This window comes from Ochotona princeps, chromosome 7 (assembly GCF_030435755.1).
Source record: "Ochotona princeps isolate mOchPri1 chromosome 7, mOchPri1.hap1, whole genome shotgun sequence".
Classification (NCBI taxonomy): Eukaryota; Metazoa; Chordata; class Mammalia; order Lagomorpha; family Ochotonidae; genus Ochotona; species Ochotona princeps.
The window spans coordinates 56,890,738-56,905,123 of record NC_080838.1 but is presented as its reverse complement, the minus strand read 5'-3'; the positions used below and the strand labels follow the sequence as shown (position 1 = coordinate 56,905,123).

The 14,386-nt window shown below is 44.8% G+C and overlaps 2 protein-coding genes across 2 annotated transcripts; both read right to left on the bottom strand.

Annotated features, from left to right (window-relative positions):
- Nucleotides 1-8,334: 8,334 nt before the first annotated feature.
- On the bottom strand, nucleotides 8,335-9,025 carry PIGY (phosphatidylinositol glycan anchor biosynthesis class Y). The gene has a single exon (XM_012928533.3). It carries the CDS (start codon nucleotides 9,023-9,025, stop codon nucleotides 8,810-8,812), a length of 216 nt encoding a protein of 71 aa, XP_012783987.1. The 3' UTR covers nucleotides 8,335-8,809.
- On the bottom strand, nucleotides 8,984-10,549 carry PYURF (PIGY upstream open reading frame). Its single transcript, XM_004590630.2, has 2 exons — nucleotides 10,282-10,549; nucleotides 8,984-9,258 (listed from the first exon to the last, which is right to left on the bottom strand). The coding sequence occupies exons 1-2, from the start codon at nucleotides 10,467-10,469 to the stop codon at nucleotides 9,117-9,119; spliced, it is 330 nt and encodes a 109-aa protein (XP_004590687.2). The 5' UTR covers nucleotides 10,470-10,549; the 3' UTR covers nucleotides 8,984-9,116.
- Nucleotides 10,550-14,386: the final 3,837 nt, after the last annotated feature.

Sequence of the window (14,386 nt, the reverse complement as noted above, 5' to 3'; positions counted from 1 at the left end):
ATGGGCAGGCTTGACCAGAGTCTAATTGTTTCCCACCGTGCCTTCTGTGAGCCACCCTCCATGAGACATCTTACACAAATCAAGTTTTGTCTATACAATGGCTGACAGATTCCACTACCTGCACAGCCTCTTGGGCACTCTGGCCATTGTGTCATGAACAACAGGAGCAGGTGCAGATCCTGAACATGTCAATGAAAGCACAGTGGTCCAGGAGACAAAGATGCTCTGGCCTTGCAAGAAGACCACAATGTCTCCTGTGGGGCCCAGGCCAAGAATCTGCATTTTAAGCAGCTTTCCAAGTGACTTGTACTGACAGGTGAGTTTCTGAACTACCACACCTGGGCTCCAGGCCCTCCCTGGGGGAGTGGGCAGGGCTCCGGGCATGGGTGGGTGGACACAGGCCCATAGAGAAATACCACTGGAAATGTATATGTTGAGGCTAGGGCACACACCCACTGGCTCTGGTCTGTGAGATCAGAGATCCTGACGCCCCTGAAGCTATCAGGATATGAGAGCATCTGATGCTTGTCGATACCAAAGGCTGTGCCGAAATGGGAGCTAGAGCAATTCTGAGAAAGGCATTGTCTTCTGGAAGGCTTAAATCACCAGCCTCCAGGATAATGAGGGAACACAGGCTTACACACACACACACACACACACACACACACACACATACATATATAATATGTATATTTCTACTAAAAATTTGTTTTCCTTTTATTCAAAAGACGGAGGACAGAGTGACAGAAACAGATCTTACATCCACTGGTTTACTGCTTGAATGTCTACAACAAGCAGGGCTGAGCCATGCCAAAGCCAGGAGCTCAGAATTCAACCTAAGTCTCCCATATGGTTTGCAGAGACATGAGCCATTTTCTGCTGCCCACAAAGGTGCACAATTGCAGGAAGCTGGATCCAAAGTGAAGTAGTAGGGGCTTGAACCAGGTACTCCAAGGGGATTTGGGCATCCAAAATGGTAACTTAGCCACTGTGCCAAATGCCTACCCACTATTGTATTTTTAAAAGGTGTTCAGAATCATGATTATTACATTAGCGAGAACAATAAACTTCTGGTGTTGGGAGAGGGAGGGCAGGGAGCATCCTGGTATTGCAAGCAAAGCTGCCGCCTACAGCACCTGTATCTCATATGGGAACCAGTTGGAATCCTTGCTGCTCCACTTCCAATCCAGCCCCATGCTAATGAGCCCAGGAAAGCAGAAAAACATGGTCCATGTAGCTGGGCTTCAGTACCCTTGTGGAAACCAGGATTAAGTTCCACATGCCTGGATTCAGCCTGACCCAACCCTGGTGGTTGCAACTGTATAAGGAGTGAACTGGAGGATGAAAGATCATTCTCTGTCTTTCCCTGTTTCTGTAGTTCTTTCAAACAGACTTCCTAAACCTGGTGTGATGTTCACCCATAAATTCTACCTTGGTAACCGAGTAAGGTCCATCTCTGGGATTTCCTGCGTGATCACGATCTACAAACTGCTTCTGCCATCCTTTGCTTTTTGCTCCCAGTGTCTTTGTGCTCCATTTACTTTGTGCTCCATTTTCTTCTGATTCTTCTGATTCTTCTGATTCTGCCTCCTCCTGCATCTTGCCTGGTCATTTCGCTGGTCTTCCCTGTGTCTTCTCAACCTCCATTGCTTCTCCACAGGCTCTTACATAACCCATATTTCTGCCCATATGTGGAACAAAGCAGTGGATGCACGATCTCTCTCTTTCACCAACTCTCAAGTTAATGAATCTTTGAAAACATTTTCATATAAAAATGTATTTATCTCTTAATTCCATTTTGCATAAGCTTTTTGGAGAACCTCATATAATAGAATATTTTATGCTTATTTAAATTTTGAATATTTTTATATACTGTATTTTTTACACTTATTATCTTTTTTTTGAAAGGCAGAATTACAGAAAGAGACAGAGATCTTCACTCCCCAGATGGCTGCAATGGCTGGAACTGGGCAGATCTAAAGCCAGCAGACAGAAACTTTTTCTAGGTTTCCCATGTGAGTGCAAGGGCCCAGGCACATGGGCCATCTGCTGCTGCACATTAGCAGGAAGCTGGATCAAAAGTGGAGCATCTGGGACTCAACCTGGTGCTTTTATGGGATGCCAGCATTACAGGCAGCATCTTAACCACTATGCCACAATGCCAGCCTCTATGCCAAAAATTTTTTTTAAGATTTATTTATTTATTATTACAAAGTCAGATATACAGAGAGGAGGAGAGACAGGAAGATCTTCCATCTGATGATTCACTCCCCAAGTGACCATAATGGGCAGTGCTGTGCCGATCCGAAGCCAGGAGCCAGGAACTTCCTCCAGGTCTCCCATGCGGGTGCAGGGTCGCAAGGCTTTAGGCCGTCCTCAACTGCTTTCCCAGGCCACAAGCATGGAGCTGGATGGGAAATGCAGCCATCGGGATTAGAACCGGGGTCCCTATGGGATCCCGGCGTGTTCAAGGCGAGGACTTTAGCCGCTAGGCCACCGCACCAGGCTCCCCCCCAAAATTTTTTTATGTTGATGTAGAGTCCTTTGCATTGTCCTTTCCCTTGTTCCTATATTTTTCTATAAAAGTCTTCAGTTGCTGTCCCTACCTCCTGCTTTCTTCCTTCCTTAACCCTGTGTTCTGCCCTCCGGCCCCCTCATTGTTCCCACTCCACTGCTCTGCTAAAAGCCACTGATGACATTTTTGTTGTAAATTTTGATGGAAATTTTTGTATTTCCATCTTAAGAAAAAACTCTCCTGAGTTTTCAACTATTGACTACTTCTGCTTCTTCCCTTCAAACTGTCTTGAACTGCTAAAATGTTCTCTTCTTTTCCATTTCTATTTATCCTTTTTTTACACTCCCAAATTAAAATGCTAGATTTCTGTCCTGTGTATCTACACGACTTCCTTAGTAATCACAGGACTTAGTTACCATGTCATACAGGTGCGACTTGGGTTTATAATCCAACCCACAACAACTGGTATATTCACCTGAACCAGAGCCGTTTTTCTGTCCACACATACGTGCTCCTTACTCTCAATATGTTTTTGTCTGTATTCCACAGCTTGGAGGAGTACTTCAGCAACTCCAAGTAGAGCCATCTTCTATTCTTCTCTCTTCTTCATCTGTCTCTTCTTTCATGATCAATCAACTCCTGATGATTCTGTTTCTTGATTGCTCTCTATCACACTGCCCATGCCTTAGTCCAAGCTTTTATCTTCTCTTCCATTACCACAGTAGCCTCGCATCTGACTAATACTGTCCGATATCACTGTGAGAGGCTGGAATCCCCTGCTCCTACCCCATCTGCTAACCTGCCCCCCGCCACCCCCCAGGGCAAGACTTCAAAGTTCTTCAGAGAATTTTTAAAGAGAGGAAGTTTTTATGGCACCTATGAATGAGTCTACAACGTTGGTGTCTAATAGGTAGCTTCTTAAAGACATCTTAAATTCAGGGGCTGGAGTAGTAAGCTAATCCTATGCCTACGGTGCTGGCATTCCATGTGGGCACTGGTTTGTGTCCGGTTGTTCCACTCCAGATCCAACTTTCTGTTAATGGCCTGGGAAACCAGTGGAAGATGCCTCAAGGCCTTGGGCCGCTGTACCCATGTGAGGGACCAGAAGAAACTCTGGACTCCCGACTTCAATTAGCTCAGCTCCAGCCATTGCAGCTGCATGAGGAGTGAACTAGTGGATGAAAGACCTCTTTATGTCTCTCTTTCACTCTATAGTTCTGCCTTTCAAATAAAAACAGTATTTTTTTTAAAGTACACATATTTTAACTTCATTTTCTTGTTCACGCAAGCCATGCTTCCAGGACTCTCTGCCTCTACATGTCACAATGGCTACCAGATTGCAAATATGAGAACCTGTTGCACCAATCAGGTAGTATTTTGGTAATTGTGTACATGGTTTGGAGGGTTTCTGGGGTTTTGTTATTGTTTTGTGTTTTTTGTTGTTGTTCTGGGCAGATGAACCCAGTAACAAGACCTAATGAGATATGCCCCCTGTGCAGCCCCAGCCTTACCTCCCTGATGCTCTGTGTACAGTGTTGATAAGGATTCTGATGCTAAACAGATGGGCATATGGCTAACACATTCAGCATTTCCTAAGAGCAGTCCTTAGTTTGTGATTCTGAGCTGGTGGCTGCCTGTGTCCCATATGTTAGTGCAAATTGCCATCTAGTGGCCTGAAGAGAGAACAACAGTGGCCTTCAAAGGGAGCATTCCCTGAGATGGGTACTAGGAAAGGCTTCTGCACTGCACATGCTAGTGACGGGCCACATGGCTCTGGGCTGTGCTAGCCAATTTCATATTTTCTACAGCTGTTAAACTCTCACCTGGACAGCGACATGCTAGGTTGTGTTTGGGAACATGGAGAAATTTCTCCGTGCTACACAGGGATTAGCAATGACAACAATGTAAGTAAAAAGTACCATCTAGTGGTATAGAGAGATGACAAAAAGGGAGCTAAAGGATGGATGGGTTTATACAATACAACATGTGAATTCTGAGGAATAACTTTCTTTGTAATTGGATTTGCTGCTCATGTTCCTCCTGGTTGTGTTTTTGGCTTAACATACTCATCTTTATGAATGCAATTATATATATGTGTGTGTGTATGAGAGTATATACATATAGGAGTATATATATTATATATATACAATACATGTAAGAATATAAATATAAATATAAATATAAATATAAATAGGCCCGGCACAGTAGCCTAGTAGCGAAAGTTCTCGCCTTGCACGTGCCAGGAACCCATATGGGCACCAGTTCTTGTCCCGGCAGCCCCACTTCCCATCCAACTCCCTGCTTGTGGCCTGGGAAAGTAGTCGAGGATGGCCCAAAGCCTTGGGACCCTGTGCCCACGTGAGAAACCCGGAAGAAGCTTCTGGTTTATGGCTTCGGATCAACACAGCTCTGGCCATTGCAGTCACTTAGGGAGTGAATCAGCAAATGGAAGATCTTTCTGTCTCTCCTCCTCTCTGTATATCTGACTTCAATTAAAATAAAATAAAATAAATTTAAAAAAAACCACTTGGATACCTGTTAATAGAAAGATTGTTCAAGTGTATGACTTACAGTTTAGTTTGATTAAGGTAATCTGACACACAATGAGGGATAAAACTGCATTCTCAAAATATAATCAAACTCTAGAATAATTTGGGGTCCTCCTTGAAAACTCAGGTGTTTAGAGCCTCCTGAAAGTATGATGGAATAAATTCTTGGAAACTACACCATTAACAAACAAGCAAACAAAACCTCCCTCAGGTTCTGCAGGTAGCTCATCATTTCTTTTATCTTGGAGATGCAGGGTCTGAAGTTTAGAGGAGTCTCTTGAAGCAGCCCTCTGCAGAACTGAGCGTAACAGACCCCTTCTGGAACAGTCTTATCAAAGAGCTGGTGCGAGCGATCCCTGTGGGTGATGCCGTGGAGGACACTTAGGAAGGTGATCCTGTAAGACTGTACGGAAGCAAGCAGGACCCTGACACCGATGAAGTGATTACTGAGGCATCAGAAGGAGTTCCACTTGGTAGGAAGAAAGTTCATCATGGTGGGTTATAAACGTAGTTGCTGGAGGGGGCTGGGGTCAGTGGTGTGGCATGTAGCATGAGCTCTGTAGGAGGAAGCTGGAAAGGCAGAATACCAGTGAACAGATAGGAATTCTGGATGATTTTCTAGTGAAAAATCTGAGAGATAAATGCTGGGAACCTGTTTCAGAATTCCCATGAAATGGGTCACTAACAGAAGCAGCGCCCTGGGGTAGATAGGGTTAAGACCAGCACTCCTCTTTCAGCAGCACTTTAAACTTAGCCTGGACCATCCCATATTGCCTTTGTTGCAGTTGGGTTGGGTTTGGGGAGCAGCTTTAGTGAGTTGTAATTCACATGCATATACAGTAGCCTTCCTCTATTCTTGGTTTTACTATCTGCTGTTTCAGTCACTCACAGTCAATTCAGACCAAAAATGTATTTGTCTTGACTCTTTCAAGATAGATTATGCTCATATAACTCTCATTATAATATATTTTATCATCTTTTTTTATTCCTGTTGCTTATCTCTGACTATGACTTAGGCATAGTCATTAAACTTCATCAAAGTATGTGTAGAAAAAAACAGTGTATGTAGGGCATTAGTACAATCTTAGTTTTCTGTTGTGACACCTAAATACCTAATGCTGGAAATGTGTAAAGGAAAGGGACTTATACACTACCAGGCTTTTTGTTTGTTTAAGAAAAACCATCTTCCATCTGCTGGTTCACTCCCAAAGTGGCCACAACTGCCAGAGTTGAGCCATTCCAAAGCCAGGAGCTTATTCTGGGTCTCCCACACAGGTGCAGTGCCCCAAGGTTTTGGGTCATCCTCTACTGCTTTCCCAGGCCACAAGCAGTGAGCTGGATGGGAAGTGGAGCAGCCGGTACACAAACTGGCACATAGATGGGATCCTGACACTGGCAAGGTGAGGATTTAGCCATTGAGCCATCATACCAACTAAGCCTGTTTCTGAGGTTGGAGAGCACTGCATAAGCATTGGCGCAGCTCAGATAGCATCACAGTGGCATGGATTGTGAAGCAAGTAGAGTGACATTGCCAGAGTCAGAGAAGGGGAAGGGTCTCTTTCCTAACAGCCTTCTCAGGTCTAACCAGGGTGCCATGAGAGCCACTTCCATTTCTTCCAAGGGCAGTGCCCCCAGTGACTTCACAAGGGGCCCCATTTCTCCATAGCTCCACCTCATTGCCACCCTGGGAACCAAGCTCCTACGACACAGTCAGACCTGATCTATCCGGTTGCAGGTCCCCTCCATGGTTTCAGGCATCCACCAGGGGTTTTGGAATATGTGTCCCACAGGAGGGGGAGGTTACTGTCACTCAGCCAAGCACATTGTACAACTGGACAGGTGTTAGTATATGCACAGAATTACACGATCATCACTACAATCAGTTTTAGAGTATTCACATCACCCAGAACTCTGTACCTTTCAGCCGTAACTATTCTCATGCCCTGGGTAGCCACTGATGTGCTATCAATTCTGTTAAATTTGCTTATCATGGACATTCTATGTAAATGAAGTCAAACAATACATAATCTTTGAAAGCCAGCTTCTTTCTTTGCCTAACACCAAATTTCATCTGTATTCAGCATATATAAACACTCCCTCCTTTCCTTTTTTTTTGCCACATTTCATTGGTGTTCATATAACATTTTATCTAATTCACATCAGTGAACAAACATCTGTATTGTTCCCACTTTCCATCAACATTTTTTTGCTGCTATGGCTGATGCTTCTGTGAATGTTCGCATCTCAGTTTTTGTGTACGTGTGTTTTCAGTTCTCTTGGGTGTATATACCTAGAGGTGCAATTGTGGTGTCACGTGGTAACTCTATTTTAATCTTTCAGGGATTGTCAGCTGTTTCCCGAAGAAGTTTCAGCATTTTATATTCTCAGCAGGACCTACGAGATCTAAAACTGCATGTTCATAAGTGTGCCAGTGAGGTACTGAAACATTTCTTTTATATATCTTTTATACTTTCTATGCTATTATTACATATTACAAACCCAATGATAGTTATAATTCCACAGAAATGTATTAATATCACATTTCCTTTTAATGAGTTAGAATTGCTGTCTAAAACCTCTCCCAAATAACTCTTAAGATTCTAACAGGAATCAATTAATATTTATTTTAGGTTAGCTTAGGGAAGTCTGTTAGCATTCCCAAGGTAATAGCATTTAATATTCACAGATCCTGATATTCCAGAACTTCCAAAATAATTGAACATGGTACAGTATTTCAGAACTATAGCATAAATATTTCAGTAATACCTTCTATGACAGAAAAAAAGTCAATGTAATCTCAGTAAGCTTGTCTTCCACCTGTGGCGCTGGCATCCCCATGAGTGCCGGTTTGAGTCCTGACTGCTCCACTTCTGGCCCAGCTCCCTGCTAGTGGCCTGGAAAAGCAGTGGAGCATGGTCAGAGACCTTTGGGCCCTTGCACTCACTTGGGTAACTCAGAGGAGTCTCCTGGCTTTGGTTCAGCCTAACTCTGGCCATTGCAGCCATTTGAGGAGTAAACCAGCTAATCGAAGATCTCTCTCCCTCTCTGTAACTCTTTCAAGTAAAATAAATAAATCTTTAGGGAAAAAAATGTGGCTCAAAACATGGATCTACACTCAACAAGACACAATCAGCTATTTGCCAAGAGCTCCTACTCCACCCCTGCCTACTTTTGCAGAAAATAAGTCTTTTTGGTGTATTAAGTGCCTCTGAGGACAGTAAATATTTAGAGAATGTTCATTTTCTCTCCCTTAAGAAATCCTGCAAACTGTTTAATGGTAAATTATCATCTTATTTTATTAGTAATTATATAAGCATTTGGTACCAAAGAAATTTACAAGCTCAGAATTTTTGTTCAGTACATGAAATTTCCAGTTTATTACACAGTTTTAGTTCAAATACCTTTCTCTATAACCAACACAGGTCCTTTGGGATTATTTCAGTCATGCCTACCACATGACTTTCCCAGCAACCCTGAAGCTAAACAAACAAAATTGCAAATGACTTTCAGATAAATGCAGGGAGAACCGATCAGGAGATGATGACGAGGTGATGCTCCTTCTGACACCCAGTTAGGCCCCTCAGCTCTAGGACCACAGAAGCAGCTTCTGCAGCTTCAGTCTCTGGCAGGCTCCATCCTGAGAAGGGAGAGGCAGCTTGGCTGCCGAGAAAATGGGTCTCCAGCATCTGCACCTAGCTGAACTTTGAGAGACGAGCACCCAGAATGCAGCATGGCTCTGGTGGCCCTAGTTGTGCCTGAAGAGTTTAATCCCCATCCAGGTCCAAAGGTGGAAGAATACGTACACCGGGATGGTGATGGGCAGGAGCAGGCTGTAGAAGCAGAGGCTGCTTGTGCTGGTGCAGCCCTGCGGAAAGTCTTCCTCCACTGAGGCCGAGTAGAAAAGTCCGGCCAGAGAAATCAGCGGGATGAGGACGGTGAGCGTAGGAAGAGAAAGGAACATTCTCTCCTCCCACTGACTACCTGCCACCAGGTTTTAAAAGGGATGTACTATTCAAGAGCATGTGGCCACTGTGGTTTATAAAAATGTTCTTCTACTGCTGCTTTGTTTCTCCTGGCTTCTTATTTTGATGTGTCATCCTTGCTGCCTGTGGAATCATGTTAGGAATCCCATCAATGATTGGATAAGCTATTCCCAATTCTTCATTAATCAATTCATTCGTTGATGCTTCATATCTGAGGGAGGAAAGAGAACAAGATGAACTGTGAAAAGTGGGATCTGGGAGAGCTTGGTGCTCAGTAAGTAACATGAATTACCCAATTCTTAGAAAAGCATTCATCCCGGGCTCGGCAGTGTGGCCTAGTGGCTAAAGTCTTCGCCTTGATCCCATATGGCTGCTGGTTCTAATCCTGGCAGCTCCACTTCCTCTCTGTCTCTCCTCCTCTCAGTATACCTGACTTTGTAATAAAAAAAAATAAAATAAAACTTTTTTTTAAAAAAAGCATTCATCCCAGAGCAATCCTGAGCAGCAACAGCCAATTCAAGCATCTCTCTTAGAAAATTCTTAGACCCCTATAGTTGTGCCCTTTTTAGTCAATTCACTTTTTACTTTACTCTCAAGTTATGACTTTAATTTTTTTTTTTTTTTTTAATGCCAGTCACTGCTTGGACGTCCCACCCACCAGAACTAGGCAGGGCTGAAGCCAGGAGCCGAGCTCCGTCCGGCTCTCCTTCATCTTTGTCCTCCCAAGTTAGCACGTTAGCAGGAAGTAGGAATCCGGGTAGACAGAACTTGAACTTGGCACTCATTAAACCAGAACTTCCAATATGGGCTGGGGCCTCAGCGCTGCACCAACGCCCCCAGCCGCACTGACTGCAGGGTTTACTCTGTCACATGTTGCCGTTAATATTCCGTCCTAACATTCAGGAGCCGTAAAGCTGTTGCCCCAAACGGTTAAAGAATAAGCAGGCTTTGCAAACACCAGCTGGCCCACGGCTAGTGCGGTGGGCAGCCCGCACACCCAGGGCTAGGACTGGCAGGCGGCGGTCCGCGGCCCTTTCACCATACTTTCCATCGCCTCGACCTTGTCCAGGGGACCTGCGTCCAGGCCTGGTCCCCAGCCAAGCCGTGCTGGCCCGCCCGCGATCCGCCTGCGGGGCCGGCCACCCCGACCTGGCAGGTGCGGGACTCGGGGGCAGAAAATGGCAGCAGAGAACGCGGGCTGACCCGCACGGTCTCCCGCGGCGGCGACCCTCACCTCAGCGGCTTCTTGGACAGCGGACACACCAGGAAGTCCAGCAGCGCCGGGTCGAAGGCGCTGGGCGGCTGCCCGGTCCTCCCGCCCTGACCCGCCGAGGACCGCGGCCGTGTCGCGTGCAGGCACCTGCGGGTGAGCCGGGACGCCCACAGCGCGGAAGCCAGCCTGCCCCGAGTCGCGCTCAGCATGGTGTGACTCGGCGAGTCCTCGGGCCTCAGGCCCCGGCGACCAGGCTCCCGCCTCCGGCGCGCGAGCAAATGCTGCCCGCGGAACCCGCGGAGGCCGGCGCTTTGGTTCCGGGTCCACTCTGGAGCGCCACCTGGTTCTCGAGGCATATGGTGCTGGGCCTAGGAAGTGTGCTTCAGAAAGGTTGTGTTCTCTCCAAGGAAGCTAGTGGTGAGTTCCCAGGGTTACACGCTTTTAAACTGGGACTTTATCTGAATCTGAGGTTTCAGACACATTCACGTTGGGTGTGTCAACAGTTTATTGATTGCATGCAAATCTTTCACTTTACATGACTTCTGTGACCTGTTTGGTTCTCCTGAACCCTCTCTCTTTCTCTCCCCCCCCCCCTTTATTATTAAGAAAAATAGAAAGCCTGGGCCTGCCACAATGGCTCCATTGGCTAGTCCCACCCTGTCTTCTAACGCCAGGATTCCATATGGGTGCCAGTTCTTGTCTGGGCTGTTCCACTTCCCATCCAGCTTGCAGCGTGGGAAAGCAGTAGAGGATGGTCCAAAGCCTTGGGACCCTTTACCCATGTGGGAGACCCGGAAGAAGCTCCTGGCTTTGGATCAGCTCACTAGATGGAAGATCTTTCTTTCTGTCTCTCCGCTCTGTAAAATCTGATCTGCCATTCCAATTTTTAAAATGGCACCATTTGTTGTGGCCGGCTGGGTCAGTAACGTGGGCACGGCGAAGGATCTGGGGATGAGGCACCGACATGGAGACCAGAGATGGTGGAAATGTCTCCCTCCGGCCTCTCTCGAGGCCTGCTTTTATTGCCTCCACTCTTGACCTCTCACCTAGTTCTTGTTTACCCTTTAGCCCACACTGTCAATATTGGATACAGCTGAGTTCCATTAGACCAGGTGCTTTCAGCCCCAAGCCCATTGCCTGTAGTGCTCAGCTTAGCGAGTGCTAACCAACTCCTTAGCCCACAACAGGGGGAGGGCTGGAGTTTGAGGGTTCCGGCTTAAGACCCTCCCCATTTTCTAATTCGAGTTTCCTGCTAATGCATACCCTGAAAGGCAGGAGATTGTAGCACAAGTATTTGAGTCCTGGCCACGCACATGGACAGTAGGAGAGAGCTCCAGGCTCTAGGCTTCAACCTGACCCAATTCTGTCTATTGGCATTGGAGGATTGACAGAGTGGAAAATTCACCAATTAATTAATTTTTAAAAAACCTGAAAACAAATACTCAGGACCCTCACCCTCCAAGACATTCAGTTTCATATACTGGGACCAGTTGCTACTTCATGCAAAGTGGGTTCACCTCTTGGACTGGAAATCAGAAGCTCCACCTGCGGAGGATTCATGCAGAGGAACTGCTATTGGCAGCAAAGGAGATCCCAGGGAGTCGTGTTCTCCTCAAGCACCAGGAAGCAGGTACATCTGATCTGGGTGGGGAAGGACCATGCAAGAGGGGACATTTTGTGGTTACACAGAGAGAGAGGTATAAGCGTGTGCTTGCACGACTTGGAAGCAGGCTGTTATGTAGATAGCTTTTTATGGTATGAAAGGTTCCTCCTGGTATGGAGGCCTGACCTCTAAAATTGACCACCTCCTGAGTCATCTGTGGGCAGGTGTCACTTTGTGGTATGGTTTGGACTAGTTCAGGGAGGCCACGGATTACATCTCTGGCTTGGAATGTGAGGGAAAACAACTTTGAAAGCATCAGGGGCTTTGGAAGTTTCAGGGCTTTGAAATAAAAATGAGTCAGAACGAAAGACTTTTGAGCTACTCTGGGTGATGCAATTGTGGTGAACTCAGTTTCTTAAAAATATAAAGCCTACTTCTGTAAGTGATGTTGATGGTCACAAGGAACCTAACTGTGGTCAGGCAAATGCTGGTTAGCCTTTTTGATCGCAGTTTGACCTCCTATAGCTCTCCAAAGAAGTGAAGTGTGTCCTGATAGTGCGATGGATGGCAACTCGGTCTCCTGGCACCCACAGCTCGGTTCCATGTGCACAGTTTGCTACCTGGATATTTCATGCTGGTAGCTAAGCTGATCAATTTCCTTTTGTATGGGCAAGATTAATAATTCTAACTCTTTTGTGAATTCCCCTCAAGGTAGAAATTACATGTGATAGTATCATGTAAACGGCATTTTAAAAAGTGTACAAATTAATGTTACCAACTGTTATTTTCGTTTCATCTGTTCTTCCCAACTTCATGGATTTTTTTCCCTATTGTTTTTCTGGATATTGACTTTAAAAAAAAAAATCATCTCATATCTTCCATTTCCGGGGAATAGAAGAGACCGTGAGGGATATGCAGGTACAAATACAAACTTGTGCTTTCAGTTTTCTCCTCCTCAGCAAGGTAAAAGTGTTTGTATTGTTTGTTCATCCTGTTTAAAAGAACAGGAGACTTCTCTGGGCAGGTGAATCACTAAGAGATAATGAAAGCCCCTGGTTGCCAAGCCCTCCCTCTGCCACAGAGAAATCTTTCCCATTCAGGACATCAGAGTTCCTAATGAACTAGAGAATGGAGTGGTTGTTAGGCATCTTTCTACCTTACTTACACTCTATTTCCTGGTAGAGAAGTAGCAAGAATTAATTTTTTATTTGAAGTTACCTGATCCTTTGGCCCTAGGGGAGAAGGTGAACTACAGGTTATGTTACAGGCAGAGTGAAGTAGGTTTTCACTTCTGCAGATACTGGGTTGGCTTGGTGGGGTAGGATCAGGCACCCAGGTTTTATGCGAATTTTCTTAGCCTTACCCTGCTTGATTGATCCCTATCAACTGGATTTTCTAACACTTCTAAATAAATTAGTTCCAGGTAGAAGCTTTCAGGCAGATTACTTTGTATTTGGGGGAAGAAAAAAAAACCAGCAAAGAGTTGAAGACATTCTTGAATTTATAACACCGGAAATCAACAACTAACATGTAAGGAACACTGAATGTGTGACTGGAATAGTTCAAACTATGTGCCTATTAGGTTGCAAAGTATCATTGCAAAATATCCTCCTAATCAGCCTGCTTGGCTAAGGAGTATGACTCATTCCTTCATGTTCTATACTAGACTAATAGGAGGTGACAGTATAGATTGCAGGGCTGAAATTGGTCTTACAGACAAATGTCAGTCCTGTTTTGCTATGCAAGTGTCTATGACTTCTGCTGTCACCCTGTCACCAAGGCTTGGGTACACATACCATAACTGCTTGATAGGTTCCAGGCTCAATGACAACATTAACTATGTGACTTTGGGGAAGTTAACTCTTCTCAATCTTCTCACCTGCGAAAGGGGATAGTGATAGTGTCTATGTTTTAGTTCTGAGCAAATTAAATCCAACAATACAAATGAAATGGTTAGCCCACATTTAAAGAACGCTATCAGAAACAAAGTTGGTAAACATGGTGAAAATCTGAGGAAAACGGAAAACACAATGTACCTCTGGGTTGTTAAATTGACAATGAACTGGAACGGAATTTTCATAGTTTCCAATAAGGGTATCACCAAAACGTAATTCATGGACTAACACATGCACACACAGCCCGTCCCCAGTCACCAGGCAGAAGAGGAACTTGATTATGCAAGTAGCAGTTTGGGATGCTAAAATTTGGGAACCTTTAATCTGCAGAGATAAGTCAAAGCAAATTTTCCCACTAGGTGGCATCCTTTAATATTTGAACCAACAATGATCTCTTCTTCCTTTTTGTCATTACAAGTCATTTTGAGAATTATTTCCTGCATTTGATGATATTTATTTTGGGAACAAAAATATCACTAATAAACTGAAATTACAATAATTTCATAAAATTAAGGTTCCAGTAGTCAATTGACAAAAGATTTGGTAGGAAAATTTTGGTAAGAGAAAATCAGTTAAAATCAAATGTGTTCATCTTTAATAGTAAAGTACTACAGGTTTCAAATATCAA